The 18,263-nt window shown below is 43.0% G+C and overlaps 1 protein-coding gene across 1 annotated transcript in view; it reads right to left on the bottom strand.

The window, feature by feature from the left end:
* LOC126457169 (disks large homolog 5-like) overlaps nt 1–18,263 on the bottom strand; it is a gene marked incomplete in the record, with an annotated part of 184,697 nt that overhangs the window by 129,590 nt on the left and 36,844 nt on the right. Inside the window, 1 exon segment of the mRNA XM_050093253.1 lies at nt 471–638. Within this exon segment, the coding sequence (XP_049949210.1) occupies nt 471–638 (168 nt within the window).

Genomic DNA, 18,263 nt, shown 5'->3' on the forward strand with positions numbered 1-18,263 from the left:
CCTCGGGTCAGGGGAGACTTACCATACAGGATGAGAAACACTAATTCAATTGATTGAAGAGAACTTTCATTGGGAATATATATTGTGGACATCGTCAATACAAACATATAACAGAGAATCTAAGAAGGTGATAAGATTGAATGTTCTGGTTCATTTAGGGTACCTACTTGTAAAATAGTTGAATGCTGTGAAATGATGCACAACAATTCCTTCACACTCAACACAGAAACTATTAAAGAAACCTTCGTTCCTGTCACAATAAGAACAAAGTCAGCTTACTTGTAAGTCACAATTCAAATCAAGTATATGACAATTTTCTGTTCAATTTACACATAATCAGGTTATATACAACTGACATATTCATATCGTTATAATATTTTAAAGATAATTAAATACCAACACCAAAGTATTCATGTGAAAATAATAAGACTAACTTCTGATACACTTTAATGACAGAGAGTATTACCAACCTGTGCCAGTTCTAGCTTGCTCACAGCAGTAGAATGGGAGGAGAGCAAATCATCATATCGTTTTCTCAAGGCATCATACTCATCCTTCACAGCCTCGTACTTCCTCAGTGCATTGAAATACTGCTGATTTAAGCTATCATTTGTACCACCCTCACTCACTATCACTTCCTGCAACAAATCATAATACAAATTATAAGCAATAAAAACAGCTAATTTAAATGTAATCTATGAGGTTTTCACAGCAAAATTAATGATTTCCAAGTTTCTGTGTTTGCAGATGAGCAAAAGCTATTATCTTACCAAATTTTGCTTACTTATAACTCATTGGTTGATCTTAAATTTCTATGAGACTATTTTTCTTTGATGGTGTCACTAAAGCAATTGCTACGGTGGCATGTTGCATCTCCAATTCAGAATTTGGTTGTACTCCAACAGCGAGTAATGAAATCTGAGACCAACACCTTTCAAGTACAACAAGAAAAGTTAAAATATTGTGGAATGAAAATGACAACTTAATGCAGCAACTGCAAACCCAATAACCTGGAAATTAAATTATTTAAAACCTTTCCTTTCATACAACTGGTAAGAGCTCTCTGTGAAACAAAACACTAATACATACAAAGCAGGAAAGACTGATTGCTACTTACTGTAAAGATGACACATTAAGTTGCAGAAAGGCACAATTAAAAGATACTTCCATATAAGCTTTCAGATACAGCCTTCGCCAGAACAAGAAAGAGAGACACACACACCATTCATTCACACAAGCAAGCACACATCGCACACACATGACCACCAGCTGCAGCAGCTCAGATCAAACTGATACAGGCTCATCATTTCTATGATCCTTCAACAGGCAAGCAAAAAATTAGTATCACCAAAATTAAATGAATTTCAGAGTTCGCTTATTAAATCGTCGATTCTCACAAAGCAATAAATTTGCTGGACCTTGATCTCTCTACCACAGCTGATCTCACCATTCATAATGGAGCAAATCAGATTCATACAACAGAAAAGTTTGCAACACTGTTGCAAAAATCTGATAATATTTTTTCCAATGCAACAAGTAGCATTAACAATTACAAGGCACACATCACACTGAAGCCAAATGCTACGCCAAAATTTTGTAAACTGCACAATGTTCCCTTTGTGTTAAAGAAAAGTCAGATAGGAACTCGACCACCTTGAACAGACTGGTATTATTGAATCCATAATCAGTAGTCAATGGACAATGCCAGTCAGGGTTGTACAGAAAATGAATGGCACAGTACAAACCTGTGGAGACTGCAAAACAGTAGTAAAGTCACAATCTATCATTTGATGCTTACCCAATTCTGAAACCAGAAGAGCTCATGTGTAAATTAGCAGTTGGTGTATACTTCAATAAACTTGATCGCAAGGAGGTCTATTTACAGATACCTTTGGATGATGACAAACAAAGATTCATGGTCATAAATACTTCATTTGCTCTATACAGATACAGGAGGTTGCTTACTTACTCCTGGGCACTACAGCCCATGTAGGGCTTTGGCCTTTGACAATCACAGCCCAATCTCTATGATCTGTTCTTTTCCTCCATCTTCTCACTCCTGTTTTTCTCAAGTCACTCACATCATCAAACCATCGTTTCCATGGTCTCCTTTTGCACCTTCTGCCACATGGATTTCCTCTGTAGATCTTCTTCACAGATCTATATTCTGACATTCATTCTAAACGGCCCAACTATATTAATCTGTTGCTCTTGATTTCCAAAACTAGGTCACAATAACCATAGTCCTTCCTATTCTTTGTTTACCATGGTCTCTATTCCCTGCCTCACTCACCTCATTCACTGTTTCAGAAATCTATCTTAATATTTTTCTGTATCATTTTCTCAGGAATTCCTTTTCTGCTCAACATTGTCCATGTTTCTCACCATACATTACACTGGTCTTACAACCATTCAATACACAGTCACCTCGGATTTTCTGCTCAGGCTATGTGACTGAATACTTTTCATCAGGGCCCAGGAAGATCTACTCCCTGTGGAAATCCGTCAAATTGTTTATTCACTTATGTTGTTGTTGTCAGTTACCAGTGCTCCCAAGTACTGGAACTTTTCATATCTCTTGTATTTGATTAAATTCAACTGGATGTATTTTGATTCAACCACAGCCTTTTCTCCTAGAAGTGAAGAAAAACTGTACTTTGGTGTTGTTTACACAAGGCCTCAACTCTTTTGCCACATTTTCGAGTCTGCCAAATCCTTATTCCAGCTCTTTCAATCTTCTAGACAACACACAAACACCATCAGGATATGCTAGGTTTTGGTTCATATGCTTAAGACATACACACACAGATTCATGCTCATAAATACTCCATTTCGTCAATACTGATACAGGAGATTACCATTCAGGGCTGACTGTGCTAACATACTGAAGCCATCAAAAACTTCCCAGTTCCAAAAGACCGTACGCAGGTACAGACTGTGTTAGGCCAAATAAATTACTACAGGAAGTTTATCCAACATGCTGCATGAATTTTCAAAAGGCACAAAATGGAATCTGAACAGTGAATGCCAATTTGCATTCAACAAATTAAAACAAAGTTTGTGGATGCCAAATTTATAACAACATATGACCTGCATAAAATGCTGACAATTACGGAAGATCCATCAGAATAAAGAATTGGCACTTTTTTGTCACATCGACAATATGGTTTTGAACAGGCAATAGTGTTTACATCAAAGAACTGATAGTTGTTCAGAGGAACTACAGACATATCAAGAAAGAAGCAATTGTGATTATTTTCATTGTGGCCCTCTAAGAAACATGAGAAACCATTACATAGCACTAGCTTTCTTGTTCTTCTTATCTTCCCAAAAACTCTTCCTCCTTTTACTTTGGACCTGTCTTGTCGGATGGCCCCAATGGACCACTTGTGGCCTGTCTTTGCTGAGTGCTTCTTTCTTGCACCCAGGAGTGGGGACCCCATTAACTTTATGTGGCTGTCAAAGTCTGTTATATTAACAAAGTTGTTTCATTATCCAAACTATATTCGTGAAGCATATTAAACGGGGAGATGCAGTCGATCGAGTCGTAAGCTTTCTTGAAATCTATGAAAGTGAAAACTGTGAAATTTCACTTTCAGTGTAGCAGTATCATTTGAGATTCCAGATCTGCTCTGCATATCAGCAGCCTGATTGGAAGCCCACCTCGGTATTCCCTGATCAATTTTTCTGTCTGTTGCTCCAGCTTGGTAAGCAGGGTATCTGAAGGAGGAAAAAAAAAAAAGAAAGAAAAAAAGAAAGAAAAAAAAAACCTTGCAGGCAACTGGTAAACGTGCAACACCTCAGCAACTGTTTGGATATGTCTTATTCCCCTTTTTGTGTAATGGGTGGCTCAAAGCATTTTTCCTATCTGCTGGTATGTTGCCATTTTCATGTGTATTGACAATGATGGTTTGTAGTCTGTCAATCAAGAGAGCATTTCTGCAATTGTACCGTTGTCCCCTGGTACTCTGTTGTTTTTAGATGTTAAACATTGTTTAGTATTTCCTCATGTGTAGATGGAAGAGTGTTTTATTTGGAGCAGTAAAGTGAAATTGCAGATGGTTCACAGTTGGGTAGTTTATAGAAGTACTGCTTCAGAATTTCATAGTTGGCTTGTATATTTGTCTCAAGTGGTCCATCAGGGTGACGAAACTAAAGACTGAAGGGTTTGTAGTTCTTTGTTCTTCCAGAAATGTCTTTTAAAAAATTCATATGTTGTTCTTTTTGAAATCATTATCAATGTCCTCTAATATTTTGAGGTAGTGTACTGTTTAATACATTTGATTGTTTTACATATTTTTCTCTGCGTTTCTAAAAAATTATGCCAAATCCCTGGAGTTTGTGGCTATGCCATAACTTTCAGGCTCTGATATGGGATTCTAGGGATCTGTCGCAGTCTGAGATCCGCCATCTTTGCTTCTGTCTCCATGGTGGTTGAGCAAGTTTTCTTGCTGATTGTTGAACGGTTTCAAGAAGCTTGTTCCACATTTGTATGTTGGTCTGTAGTGATTGTGCAAAATCTGCTGCATATTCTTTCAAGTATTCTGAGTTATACATGGGAGTTTAGACTTTTGGCCCCTCTTTCTGTTGGGTATAAAATGAAGTTTGATCTGTGAGATGTTGTGATAAGACTCCACACAACCCTCACATTCATTATTTCTGGAGAGAATTTTCTGGTTATTGCCACAGGATCAATCTGATATTCTCCTATGTGGTTGATTGGTTGTTATCTTCCATCGCAGCTTTTTAAAGGGCAACAAAAGGCCCAGAGATTCGAGAACCCAACGTAACCCATGGGCAACCATCCTTTCAAGCACCTTTCAGAGAATGTTGTTCTGGCTACATGGCCACTAACTGTCAAGATATGTTAGGTTCCTGCCTGGCGTAAGGACTAGGACAACTACGCTATTGTGAGGGAAAGGCACCTTGGAGTCAAAGATGGTTGAAGACCCTCAGGGGATGCTGCCTTTGGGTAACATCCAGGTGTTTGATCATCTGATTGTGAATTCAATCACAGCAAAGGGCTGCATCATGGGATGAGGCAAGAACCTAAAATAGTTCCCAGTCAGTGATGAGTTCATTGTAAGTTTCAGTTTGGTAGGGAGTGAAATGTAAGGGGCTGTCTTCAACTTGTCGCTTCTACAATAGAAAGGTAGCTGGATACGGAAGGATGCCAAATGCTGTTGCTACTCAGGTCATAAGGTATTTTGCAAGAACCAACAAATCAGTACAAACCCTGTGGGACAAGGCTGGCAACAGCTGTTGATCGTTGGCAGCTCATAAAACCACTTAGCTTGTCCCACACCTGAAATGAAGATGCATACATCCCCATGTAGGAGACATAGCATTCCCAGCATTTCTTCTTGCTGCATTTGATTAGACAGCAAGGCTTAGCATGAAGTTGCTCAAAAGTGATAAGGCTGGTCTGCCAAGGATGTCATTTAAATCACCGCAGGGTGATCCTGAATAGTTACTGCAATGTATTTGGTTCATCACGGCACCATCTGACAGTCTAGGGGACCTGTAGAAAGGGAAATAGCAGATACAGCAGAAGAAAGAGACTGAGAATGAAACCACAGAGGGATACAAAGGCCAACTGGCTCTGTCAAATGCCCAATGCAGTAGTCTGTCTGTCCGGCAGTGGCAAAGAAATGACAGGGTAATTGGAAACTGGTCACTATCACACAGGTCGTCATGTAGTGAAGCCACAAGATTAGGGAAAAAGGTCATTAGAGCAATACACTATGGGCAGTACTGAAGTGAGTAGGAGAACCATTGCTGAGGACACACAGATCATGATCTGTGAGAAGCTAGTCAATTAGAAGGCCCTTACCAGGTGGAATACTCTCTTTCAAATTCTGAAGGTGGCAGGGGTAAAATATAGGGAGCGAAAGGCTATTTACAATTTGTACTGAAACCAGATGGCAGTTATAAGAATCAAGGGGCATGAAAGGGAAGAGGTGGTTGGGACGGGAGTGAGACAGGGTTGTAGCCTCTCCCCAATGTTATTCAATCTGTATATTGAGCAAGCAGTAAAGGAAACAAAAGAAAAATTCGGAGTAGGTATTAAAATTCATGGAGAAGAAATAAAAACTTTGAGGTTCGCCGATGACACTGTAATTCTGTCAGAGACAGCATAGGACTTGGAGAGCAGCTGAACGGAATGGACAGTGTCTTGAAAGGAGGATATAGGATGGACACCAACAAAAGCAAAACGAGGATAATGGAATGTAGTCAAATTAAATCGGGTGATGCTGAGGGAATTAGATTAGGAAATGAGACACTTAAAGTAGTAAAGGAGTTTTGCTATTTAGGGAGTAAAATAACTGATGATGGTCGAAGCACAGAGGATATAAAATGTAGACTGGCAATGACAAGGAAAGCGTTTCTGAACAAGAGAAATTTGTTAACATCAAGTATTAGTCCAGTGAAACTGTCAGAAAAAAAGCCTGTACCTTGCAAAAGGTGGGGTAGAAGATTTTATTTTTTTTCACTCGTTCATATTGTTGGAAAGGTTAGAAAACTAAGTTTTGCCAACAAAATTTCTCTTGGAAAAACTTTCTGCTGTCAAAAAACTTCGAAAATTTCGGACTTTTTTCAGTTTTTTCAAAATATCTGTTTCATTTGCTCCTATCGCTTTGACGTCTATTTTCTTTTTTAAAGAGCACAAAATTCTCTACAAATGTGATTCTTACCATTTCTTTCTACTCCCAGTATCTAAGGCGCTACAGTGCGTCAAAAAATACCAATTTTTCAAATTTTGAGCAAAGAATAGTTGGTGACAATTTCCACGATGTAAAGTTCCCTAGAAAAGATATAGTTTGACTCTCCTTTCTGCATTTGATTCTGTAAAAGCTGGGAGCACTAAAAGTACTCCTGTTGATCCTTTAACTCTTTTCCAAAGGATTTGTTTAATGAAACAAAGTGAAGAAGAGTTAAATGCCTCTCTGAAATATGAACTTGCTCCTCACCCAATGTCCCTATTCTCAGAAAAAGGCATGCGAAAAGGAACAAAATCTTCATTCTACAATGCCTTCGTTCCAGTGGAAGATGTGAAGTCAGGTGGACCGAGTAAATTTTTTGTCATTGATGGAGGTTTCCTTATCCACAAAGTGACTTGGACTCGAAATGTTTCCTGTCACAAGTGGGGCACTTTTGTGGTTATTCTGTGTGAGGTTCTGGGTTTGAGGGGAAGTAAAGAGGCAAAGAACCACAAAAGTGCCCCACTTGTGACAGGATACTTTCCGGGACTGGATCAGACTCTGAATGTGGTTCTCCAGCAGGGATACGACTTCCTCAAATCCTGCCCTGAAATGAGATCCATCCTTCATGAAATCCTCCCCAGTCCTCCAAGAGTGTCTTTCCGCTGTCCACCTAACCTTCGTAACCTCTTAGTTCATCCCTATGAAATCCCCAAACCACCTTCCCTATCCTCTGGCTCCTACCCTTGTAACCGCCCCCAGTGTAAAACCTGTCCAATGCACCCTCCCACCACCACCTACTCCAGTCCTGTAACCCGGAAGGTGTACGCGATCAAAGGCAGAGCCACGTGTGAAAGCACCCACGTGATTTACCAACTGACCTGCCTACACTGTGAAGCTTTCTATGTGGGAATGACCAGCAACAAACTATCCATTCGCATGAATGGACACAGGCAGACAGTGTTTGTTGGTAATGAGGATCACCCTGTGACTAAACATGCCTTGGCGCACGGCCAGCACATCTTGGCACAGTGTTACACCGTCCGGGTTATCTGGACACTTCCCACCAACACCAACCTATCCGAACTCTGGAGATGGGAACTTGCTCTTCAATATATCCTCTTTTCCCGTTACCCACCAGGCCTCAATCTCCGCTAATTTCAAGTTGCCACCACTCACACCTCACCTGTCATTCAACATCATCTTTGCCTCTGCACTTCCGCCTCGACTGACATCTCTGCCCAAACTCTTTGTCTTTAAATATGTCTGCTTGTGTCTGTATATGTGTGGATGGATATGTGTGTGTGTGCGCGAGTGTATACCCGTTCTTTTTTCCCCCTAAGGTGAGTCTTTCCGCTCCCGGTACTGGAATGACTCCTTACCCTCTCCCTTAAAACCCACATCCTTTCGTCTTTCCCTCTCCTTCCGTCTTTCCTGACGAAGCAACCGTGGGTATGTGTGTGTGTGTGTGTGTGTGTGTGTGTGCGCTTGTGTCTGTATATGTGTGGATGGATATGTGTGTGTGCGCGCTCGAGTGTATACCTGTCCTTTTTTCCCCCTAACGTAAGTCTTTCCGCTCCCGGGATTGGAATGAATCCTTACCCTCTCCCTTAAAACCCACATCCTTTTGTCTTTCCCTCTCCTTCCCTCTTTCCTGATGAGGCAACAGTTTGTTGCAAAAGCTTGAATTTTGTGTGTATGTATGTGTCTGTTTGTGTTTCTATCGACCTGCCAGCACTTTCGTATGGTAAGTCACATCATCTTTGTTTTTAAATATATTTTTCCCGCGAGGAATGTTTCCCTCTATTATATTGATATCATTAATTTGAAACCAACAATTACATTTGTTATTGTCACTGTTGCATTTCGAAATCTTTTCTGTCGTCTTATTTTCTCTTTCTGCTTTTGCCAGTAGTTTCACTTTGTATTCACCTTCTCCTTTTTACCGTAATCTGCTGTACAATTTTATCCCGCCTATATATACTCAATAATACATAACCCACGTCCAAACCATAACCAAAAAAATTTTTTTTGCCGCTTTCAACACTACCGCCGCTATAAAATCCACCATTTCTAGTTCACAAACAGTTCCTTTCACCTTTTAAACAACCATTTCGGCTGGTTCTAATAACTTTAGCTTTATTTCCATTTCCGTTTTTCCCACATCACTGACAATTTTTAGCCGCTTCCCACAGGTTTTAACTTCATTATTTCTTCGTCAGACAATTGTTAGCCTCATTTTCATAATCTGCCGCCACAAAACCACTCCTTTTAATATATTACATGCAGTTTTTTCGAAATTTTCCCGAATTTCTCCGTCCTCTAACGTGTTTTGGCGGCAACACAACCACCTAACCTTTGTGCACATAGTTGTCTACCAACCCAAGTCCAACATAGCCCAGCTGTAACCAACACCTTTTCGCCTTTTTTCACACCAGATCTCCAGTTACTTTCCAGTCCACCTTTATCCCTCCCCATATATTTTTATTTTCATTTTCATTTCAGCCTCATGTTACACTTTCCACCTTCTAATACCATGTCACCCTCACAACACCCCCACAACGACCCCATTAAGTTTTATTTACATTCCCTCCGCAAACATGCCTTCGCCCTAGCCAGATTACGCTCCCATATTCTATTTTCTCAGGCTTGTCTGACATTTGGCATTACCCCCAAAGGCCTCACACTTTAAGTTCCCATCTCTGGCTGCAACCCTTCTTTCCATCAGTCCCTATACCAGTTCCAAACTGAACAATCCATTGCCCTCACCCACCTAATCCTTCACCTACACATCAACTCAGCCAATGATCACACCCGTCAACTCCAATCCTTAATAAAAGTCCTTAATCTTTCCTCTCCCACATCCACACCGGCTGTTCAGAGCATCCTCCTACAGGCCAACCGTAAATTACAACAGCATGCCACCCTCCACCTCAAAAAACTATCCAATCTCCTGGTTTCCCACCACCGGAAAGGCAACTCACTCACCCTTCACAACCTTTCCAGTAAACCTCAACCTCCTCTCATTGCACAAAAACCCAGTCTCTCCCATCTACTCAATCTCCCACTTCCAGCTCCACTCCCTCCAAAACCTCAAAATTCCAATCAACACAATCTGGAACCACAACACCCTAATTCAGTAGTTAACCGTTCCTCCAAACCTCTCTCCCAATCCGAAACCTCTGTCCTATCCAAAGGCCTCACCATTAGCCCCACTCCCAGATTCAACCAAACAGCCCTCGTCAAAGATTTATTGTCCTACACTCGTACTTTCTGCTGGAAATATCACTTTGCCACGAAGAAAAATGATCCTAATCCTACTCCTAATGATCCAACTCCCCAAGACACCATCCAAATTGAACCCTGCCTGGAACAGTTCCGTCCCCCGTCGCAGCGGGACCCACCTTCTCTTCCTCAAAATCACCCTCTCCAAACCTTCCAGGAATTTCTGACTTCCAGCCTTGCATCTCAATCCTTCTTAAAAAACCTTAATCCTACTCCCAACATCACAACTGCTGAAGCCCAGGCTATCCGTGATCTGAAGGCTGACCGATCCATCGTCATTCTTCCGGCGGACAAGGGTTCCATGACCGTGGTACTTGATCGTCGGGAGTCTGTGGCCGAGGGACTGTGTCAGCTTTCAGACAACACCACATACAAAGTTTGCCTAGGTAGCCCCATTCCCAATGTCCAGGCGGAGCTTCAAGGAATCCTCAGAACCTTAGGCCCCCTTGAAAAACTTTCACCTGACTCCATCAACCTCCTGACCCCACCGACACCCCGCACCCCTACCTTCTACCTTCTTCCTAAAATCCACAAACCCAATCATCCCGGCCGTCCCATTGTAGCTGGTTACCAAGCCCCCACAGAACGTATATCTGCCTATGTAACTCAACACCTTCAACCCATTACATGCAGTCTCCCATCCATCATCAAAGACACCAACCACTTTCTCGAACGCCTGGAATCCTTACCCAATGTGTTACCCCCAGAAACCATCCTTGTAACCATTGATGCCACTTCCTTATATACAAATATTCCGCACGTCCAGGGCCTCGCTGCGATGGAGCATTTCCTTTCACGCCGATCACCTGCCACCCTACCTAAAACCTCTTTCCTCATCACCTTAGCCAGTTTCATCCTGACCCACAACTTCTTCACTTTTGAAGGCCAGACATACCAACAATTAAAGGGAACAGCCATGGGTACCAGGATGGCCCCTGCGTACGCCAACCTATTCATGGGTCGCTTAGAGGAAGCCTTCTTGGTTACCCAGGCCTGCCAACCCAAAGTTTGGTACAGATTTATTGATGACATCTTCATGATCTGGACTCACAGTGAAGAAGAGCTCCAGAATTTCCTCTCCAACCTCAACTCCTTTGGTTCCATCGGATTCACCTGGTCCTACTCCAAATCCCATGCCACTTTCTTTGACGTTGACCTCCACCTGTCCAATGGCCAACTTCAACTTCACACGTCCGTCCACATCAAACCCACCAACAAGCAACAGTACCTCCATTATGACAGCTGCCACCCATTCCACATCAAACGGTCCCTTCCCTACAGCCTAGGTCTTCGTGGCAAACGAATCTGCTCCAGTCCGGAATCCCTGAACCATTACACCAACAACCTGACAACAGCTTTCGCATCCCGCAACTACCCTTCCGACCTGGTACAGAAGTAAATAACCAGGGCCACTTCCTCATCCCCTCAAACCCAGAATCCCCCACAGAAGAACCATAAAAGTGCCCCACTTGTGACAGGATACTTTCCAGGACTGGACCAGACTCTGAATGTGGCTCTCCAGCAGGGATACGACTTCCTCAAATCCTGCACTGAAATGAGATCCATCCTTCATGAAATCCTCCCCACTCCACCAAGAGTGTCTCTCCGCCGTCCACCTGACCTTCGTAACCTGTTAGTTCATCCCTATGAAATCCCCAAACCACCTTCCCTACCCTCTGGCTCCTATCCTTGTAACCAACCCCGGTGTAAAACCTGTCCCATGCACCCTACTACCACCACCTACTCCAGTCCTGTAACCCGGAAGGTGTACACGATCAAAGGCAGAGCCACATGTGAAAGCACCCACGTGATTTACCAACTGACCTGCCTACACTGTGATGCATTCTATGTGGGAATGACCAGCAACAAACTGTCCATTCGCATGAATGGACACAGGCAGACAGTGTTTGTTGGTAATGAGGATCACCCTGTGGCTAAGCATACCTTGGTGCACGGCCAGCACATCTTGGCACAGTGTTACACTGTCCGGGTTATCTGGATACTTCCCACCAACACCAACCTATCCGAACTCCGGAGATGGGAACTTGCTCTTCAATATATCCTCTCTTCCTGTTAGCCACCAGGCCTCAATCTCCGCTAATTTCAAGTTGCTGCCACTCACACCTCACCTGTCATTCATCATCATCTTTGCCTCTGCACTTCCGCCTCGACTGACATCTCTGCCCAAACTCTTTGTCTTTAAATATGTCTGCTTGTGTCTCTATATGTGTAGATGGATATGTGTGTGTGTGTGTGTGTGTGTGTGTGTGTGTGTGTGCGCGCGCGAGTGTATACTTGTCCTTTTTTCCCCCTAAGATGAGTCTTTCCGCTCCCGGGACTGGAATGACTCCTTACCCTCTCCCTTAAAATCCACATCCTTTTGTCTTTCCCTCTCCTTCCGTCTTTCCTGACGAAGCAACCGTGGGTTATATATATATATATATATATATATATATATAAAAAAAACAAAGATGATGTGACTTACCAAATGAAAGTGCTGGCAGGTCGACAGACACACAAACAAACACACAAAATTCAAGCTTTTGCAACAAACTGTTGCCTCATCAGGAAAGAGGGAAGGAGAGGGAAAGACGAAAGGATGTGGGTTTTAAGGGAGAGTGTGGATGGATGTGTGTGTGTGTGCGCGCGCGAGTGGATACCCTTCCTTTTTTCCCCCTAAGGTAAGTCTTTCCGCTCCCGGGATTGGAATGACTCCTTACCCTCTCCCTTAAAACCCACATCCTTTTGTCTTTCCCTCTCCTTCCCTCTTTCCTCATGAGGCAACAGTTTGTTGCGAAAGCTTGAATTTTGTGTGTATGTATGTGTCTGTTTGTGTTTCTATCGACCTGCCAGCACTTTCGTATGGTACGTCACATCATCTTTGTTTATACGAGGGCGGTTTACAAAGTAACCTCCGATTGGTCACAGTGCGGGTTGTGGGGGGAGTAGCGACGCCATCTGTGCGTTCACGCACTCAACAGGTCAGTCGGCATCAAGCCGTGGTCGAGTGAACGTTGTGCCTGCGCTAGTTTAGTTTTTGTGGCAGTTTGAAATGTGTGCTGCAATAGAAAACCCCGCCAAATGTGAAGTGCGTGCTGTCATAAGGTTTTTTACAGCCAAAGGATATTCTGCAGCAGCTATTCATCGTGAGCTTTGTGCCGTGTACGGACCAAGAGTTATGAGTGAAGGAGTTGTCCGTGAATGGGTACGTTTATTTAAAAGTGGACGAGAAAACGTTCATGATGAAGAGAGGAGTGGTAGACCATCATTGGTGACTGACGAACTCGTTCAGACAGTTGATGCAAAAGTTCATGAAAATCAACGTTTCTCAATGTCGGAGTTGTCTACTGGTTTTCCACAGATTTCTAAGACTCTCTTGTACGAGATAGTGACAGCAAGATTGGGTTACCGTAAGTTCTGTGCGAGATGGGTGCCCAAAATTCTTACCAGCCACCACAAAACTCAAAGAATGGCCTCTGCATTAGACTTTCTGTCACGTTATGAGGACGAAGGAGAACCATTGTTAAACAGAATCGTGACCGGTGACGAAACCTGGATTAAGTACGTGAACCCTGAGACAAAAGAACAATCAAAGATGTGGGCACATTCAAATTCGCCTACCAAACCAAGAAAAGCCTCGCAAGATTTTTCTGCCAGAAAACTGATGGCAACGGTGTTTTGGGATGCCAAAGGGGTGTTGTTGGTTGAATTCATGGAACGTGGTACGACCATTAATCAAGACGTGTACTGTGAAACAATAAAAAAGTTACGACGGGCTATACAGAACAAACACCGTGGTATGCTGACTTCCGGTATCGTTTTTTTGCACGATAACGCCCGTCCTCACTCTGCTCGCAGAACAACGGCCCTTCTTGAGTCCTTCAAGTGGGATGTTATCAACCATCCACCTTACAGCCCAGACCTGGCGCCAAGTGATTATCACCTCTTCATGCATTTGAAGAAATGGCTCGGGTCACAGCGGTTTGATGACGACGAAGAGCTCAAAGATGCGGTCACAGGCTGGCTCCAGGCACAAGCGGGTGATTTTTATGCAGAAGGAATTTCAAAGCTTGTGAAGAGATATGATAAGTGCCTCAATCTCTATGGAGACTATGTAGAAAAATAGTGCAAAGATGTAGTTGTAAGATGTATATATTAAAATATTTTTATTTAACTTGGTGTATTTTTTTAAATCAACCGGAGATGACTTACCAAACGAAAGTGCTGGCAGGTTGATAGACACACAAACAAACACAAACATACACACAAAATTCAAGCTTTCGCAACCAACGGTTGCTTCATCAGGAAAGAGGGAAGGAGAGGGAAAGACGAAAGGATGTGGGTTTCAAGGGAGAGGGTAAGGTGTCATTCCAATCCCGGGAGCGGAAAGACTTACCTTAGGGGGAAAAAAGGACAGGTATACACTCGCACACACGCACATATCCATCCACACATACAGACACAAGCAGACATATTTAAATTCAAGCTTTCGCAACCAACGGTTGCTTCATCAGGAAAGAGGGAAGGAGAGGGAAAGACAAAAGGGTTTGGGTTTTAAGAGAGAGGGTAAGGAGTCATTCCAATCCCGGGAGCGGAAAGACTTACCCTAGGGGGGAAAAAAGGACGGGTATACACTCGCGCACACACGCACACACACAGACACACATATCCATCCACACATATACAGACACAAGCAGACATATCATATATATATAGAGGGAAACATTCCACATGGGAAAAATATATCTAAAAACAAAGATGATGTGACTTACCAAACGAAAGCGCTGGCACGTCGATAGACACACAAACAAACACAAACATACACACAAAATTCTAGCTTTCACAACCAACGGTTGCCTCGTCAGGAAAGAGGGAAGGAGAGGGAAAGACGAAAGGATTTGGGTTTTAAGGGAGAGGGTCAGGAGTCATTCCAATCCCGGGAGCGGAAAGACTTACCCTAGGGGGAAAAAAGGACGGGTATACACTCGCGCGCGCACACACACACACACACATATCCATCCACACATATACAGACACAAGCAGACATAGAAGGAAACATTCCACGTGGGAAAAATTATATATAAAAACAAAGATGAGGTGACTTACCGAACGAAAGCGCTGGCAGGTCGATAGACACACAAACACAAACAAAATTCAAGCTTTCGCAACAAACTGTTGCCTCATCAGGAAAGAGGGAAGGAGAGGGGAAGACGAAAGGAAGTGGGTTTGTGTTTGTTTGTGTGTCTATCGACCTGCCAGCGCTTTCGTTCGGTAAGTCACCTCATCTTTGTTTTTTATATATATATATATATATATATATATATATATATATATATATATATATATATATATATATATATATATATATATATATATATAGTTATAATAGAGGGAAACATTCCACATAGGAAATATATATCTAAAAACAAAGATGATGTGACTTACCAAATGAAAGTGCTGGCAGGTCGACAGACACAAACAAACACAAACATACACACAAAATTCAAGCTTTCGCAACAAACTGTTGCCTCATCAGGAAAGAGGGAAGGAGAGGGAAAGACGAAAGGAAGTGGGTTTTAAGGGAGAGGGTAAGGAGTAACACAACACCCAGTCCCTGAGCGGAGAAAATTTCCGACCCAGCCGGGAATCGAACCCGGGCCCTTAGGATTGACAGTCTGTCACGCTGACCACTCAGCTACCGGGGCGGACTAAGAGAAAATAAGACGACAGGAAAGATTTCAAGATGCAACAGCGACAATAACAAACGTAATTGTTGGGTTCAAATTAATGATATGGTTATAATAGAGGGAAACATTCCACATAGGAAATATATATCTAAAAACAAAGATGATGTGACTTACCAAATGAAAGTGCTGGCAGGTCGACAGACACAAACAAACACAAACATACACACAAAATTCGAGCTTTCGCAACAAACTGTTGCCTCATCAGGAAAGAGGGAAGGAGAGGGAAAGACGAAAGGAAGTGGGTTTTAAGGGAGAGGGTAAGGAGTAACACAACACCCAGTCCCTGAGCGGAGAAAATTTCCGACCCAGCCGGGAATCGAACCCGGGCCCTTAGGATTGACAGTCTGTCACACTGACCACTCAGCTACCGGGGCTGAGTGGTCAGCGTGACAGACTGTCAATCCTAAGGGCCCGGGTTCGATTCCCGGCTGGGTCGGAAATTTTCTCCGCTCAGGGACTGGGTGTTGTGTTACTCCTTACCCTCTCCCTTAAAACCCACTTCCTTTCGTCTTTCCCTCTCCTTCCCTCTTTCCTGATGAGGCAACAGTTTGTTGCGAAAGCTCGAATTTTGTGTGTATGTTTGTGTTTGTTTGTGTCTGTCGACCTGCCAGCACTTTCATTTGGTAAGTCACATCATCTTTGTTTTTAGATATATATTTCCTATGTGGAATGTTTCCCTCTATTATAACCATATCATTAATTTGAACCCAACAATTACGTTTGTTATTGTCGCTGTTGCATCTTGAAATCTTTCCTGTCGTCTTATTTTCTCTTAGTCCGCCCCGGTAGCTGAGTGGTCAGCGTGACAGACTGTCAATCCTAAGGGCCCGGGTTCGATTCCCGGCTGGGTCGGAAATTTTCTCCGCTCAGGGACTGGGTGTTGTGTTACTCCTTACCCTCTCCCTTAAAACCCACTTCCTTTCGTCTTTCCCTCTCCTTCCCTCTTTCCTGATGAGGCAACAGTTTGTTGCGAAAGCTTGAATTTTGTGTGTATGTTTGTGTTTGTTTGTGTCTGTCGACCTGCCAGCACTTTCATTTGGTAAGTCACATCATCTTTGTTTTTAGATATATATTTCCTATGTGGAATGTTTCCCTCTATTATAACCATATCATTAATTTGAACCCAACAATTACGTTTGTTATTGTCGCTGTTGCATCTTGAAATCTTTCCTGTCGTCTTATTTTCTCTTGTCCGCCCCGGTAGCTGAGTGGTCAGCGTGACAGACTGTCAATCCTAAGGGCCCGGGTTCGATTCCCGGCTGGGTCGGAAATTTTCTCCGCTCAGGGACTGGGTGTTGTGTTACTCCTTACCCTCTCCCTTAAAACCCACTTCCTTTCGTCTTTCCCTCTCCTTCCCTCTTTCCTGATGAGGCAACAGTTTGTTGCGAAAGCTTGAATTTTGTGTGTATGTTTGTGTTTGTTTGTGTCTGTCGACCTGCCAGCACTTTCATTTGGTAAGTCACATCATCTTTGTTTTTATATATATATATATATATATATATATATATATATATATATATATATATATATATATAAAAAGAAAGATGATGAAACTTACCAAACAAAAGCGCTGGCAGGTCGATAGACACACAAACAAACACAAACATACACACAAAATTCTAGCTTTCGCAACCAATGGTTGCCTCGTCAGGAAAGAGGGAAGGAGAAGGAAAGACAAAAGGATATGGGTTTTGGGAGAGGGTAAGGAGTCATTCCAATCCCGGGAGCGGAAAGACTTACCTTAGGGGGAAAAAAGGACAGGTATACACTCGCACACACACACATATCCATCCACACATACACAGACACAAGCAGACATTTGTAAAGGCAAAGAGTTTGGGCATTTTTTGGGCAGAGATGTCAGTCGGGGCGGATGTACAGAGGCAAAGATGAAGTTGAAAGACAGGTGAGGTATGAGCGGCGGCAAATTGAAATTAGAAATTAGCGGAGATTGAGGCCTGGCGGATAGCGAGAAGAAAGGATATGCTGAAGGGCAAGTTCCCATCTCCGGAGTTCTGACAGGTTGGTGTTAGTGGGAAGTATCCAGATAACCCGGACGGTGTAACACTGTGCCAAGATGTGCTGGCCGTGCACCAAGGCATGTTTAGCCACAGGGTGATCCTCATTACCAACAAACACTGTCTGCCTGTGTCCATTCATGCGAATGGACAGTTTGTTGCTGGTCATTCCCACATAGAACGCTTCACAGTGTAGGCAGGTCAGTTGGTAAATCACGTGGGTGCTTTCACACGTGGCTCTGCCTTTGATCGTGTACACCTTCCGGGTTACAGGACTGGAATAGGTGGTGGTGGGAGGGTGCATGGGACAGGTTTTACACCGGGGGCGGTTACAGGGGTAGGAGCCAGAGGGTAGGGAAGGTGGTTTGGGGATTTCATAGGGATGAACTAAGAGGTTGCGAAGGTTAGGTGGACGGCGGAAAGACACTCTTGGTGGAGTGGGGAGGATTTCATGAAGGATGGATCTCATTTCAGGGCAGGATTTGAGGAAGTCGTATCCCTGCTGGAGAGCC

This window comes from Schistocerca serialis, chromosome 2, assembly GCF_023864345.2.
Source record: "Schistocerca serialis cubense isolate TAMUIC-IGC-003099 chromosome 2, iqSchSeri2.2, whole genome shotgun sequence".
In the NCBI taxonomy this organism is placed as follows: domain Eukaryota; kingdom Metazoa; phylum Arthropoda; class Insecta; order Orthoptera; family Acrididae; genus Schistocerca; species Schistocerca serialis.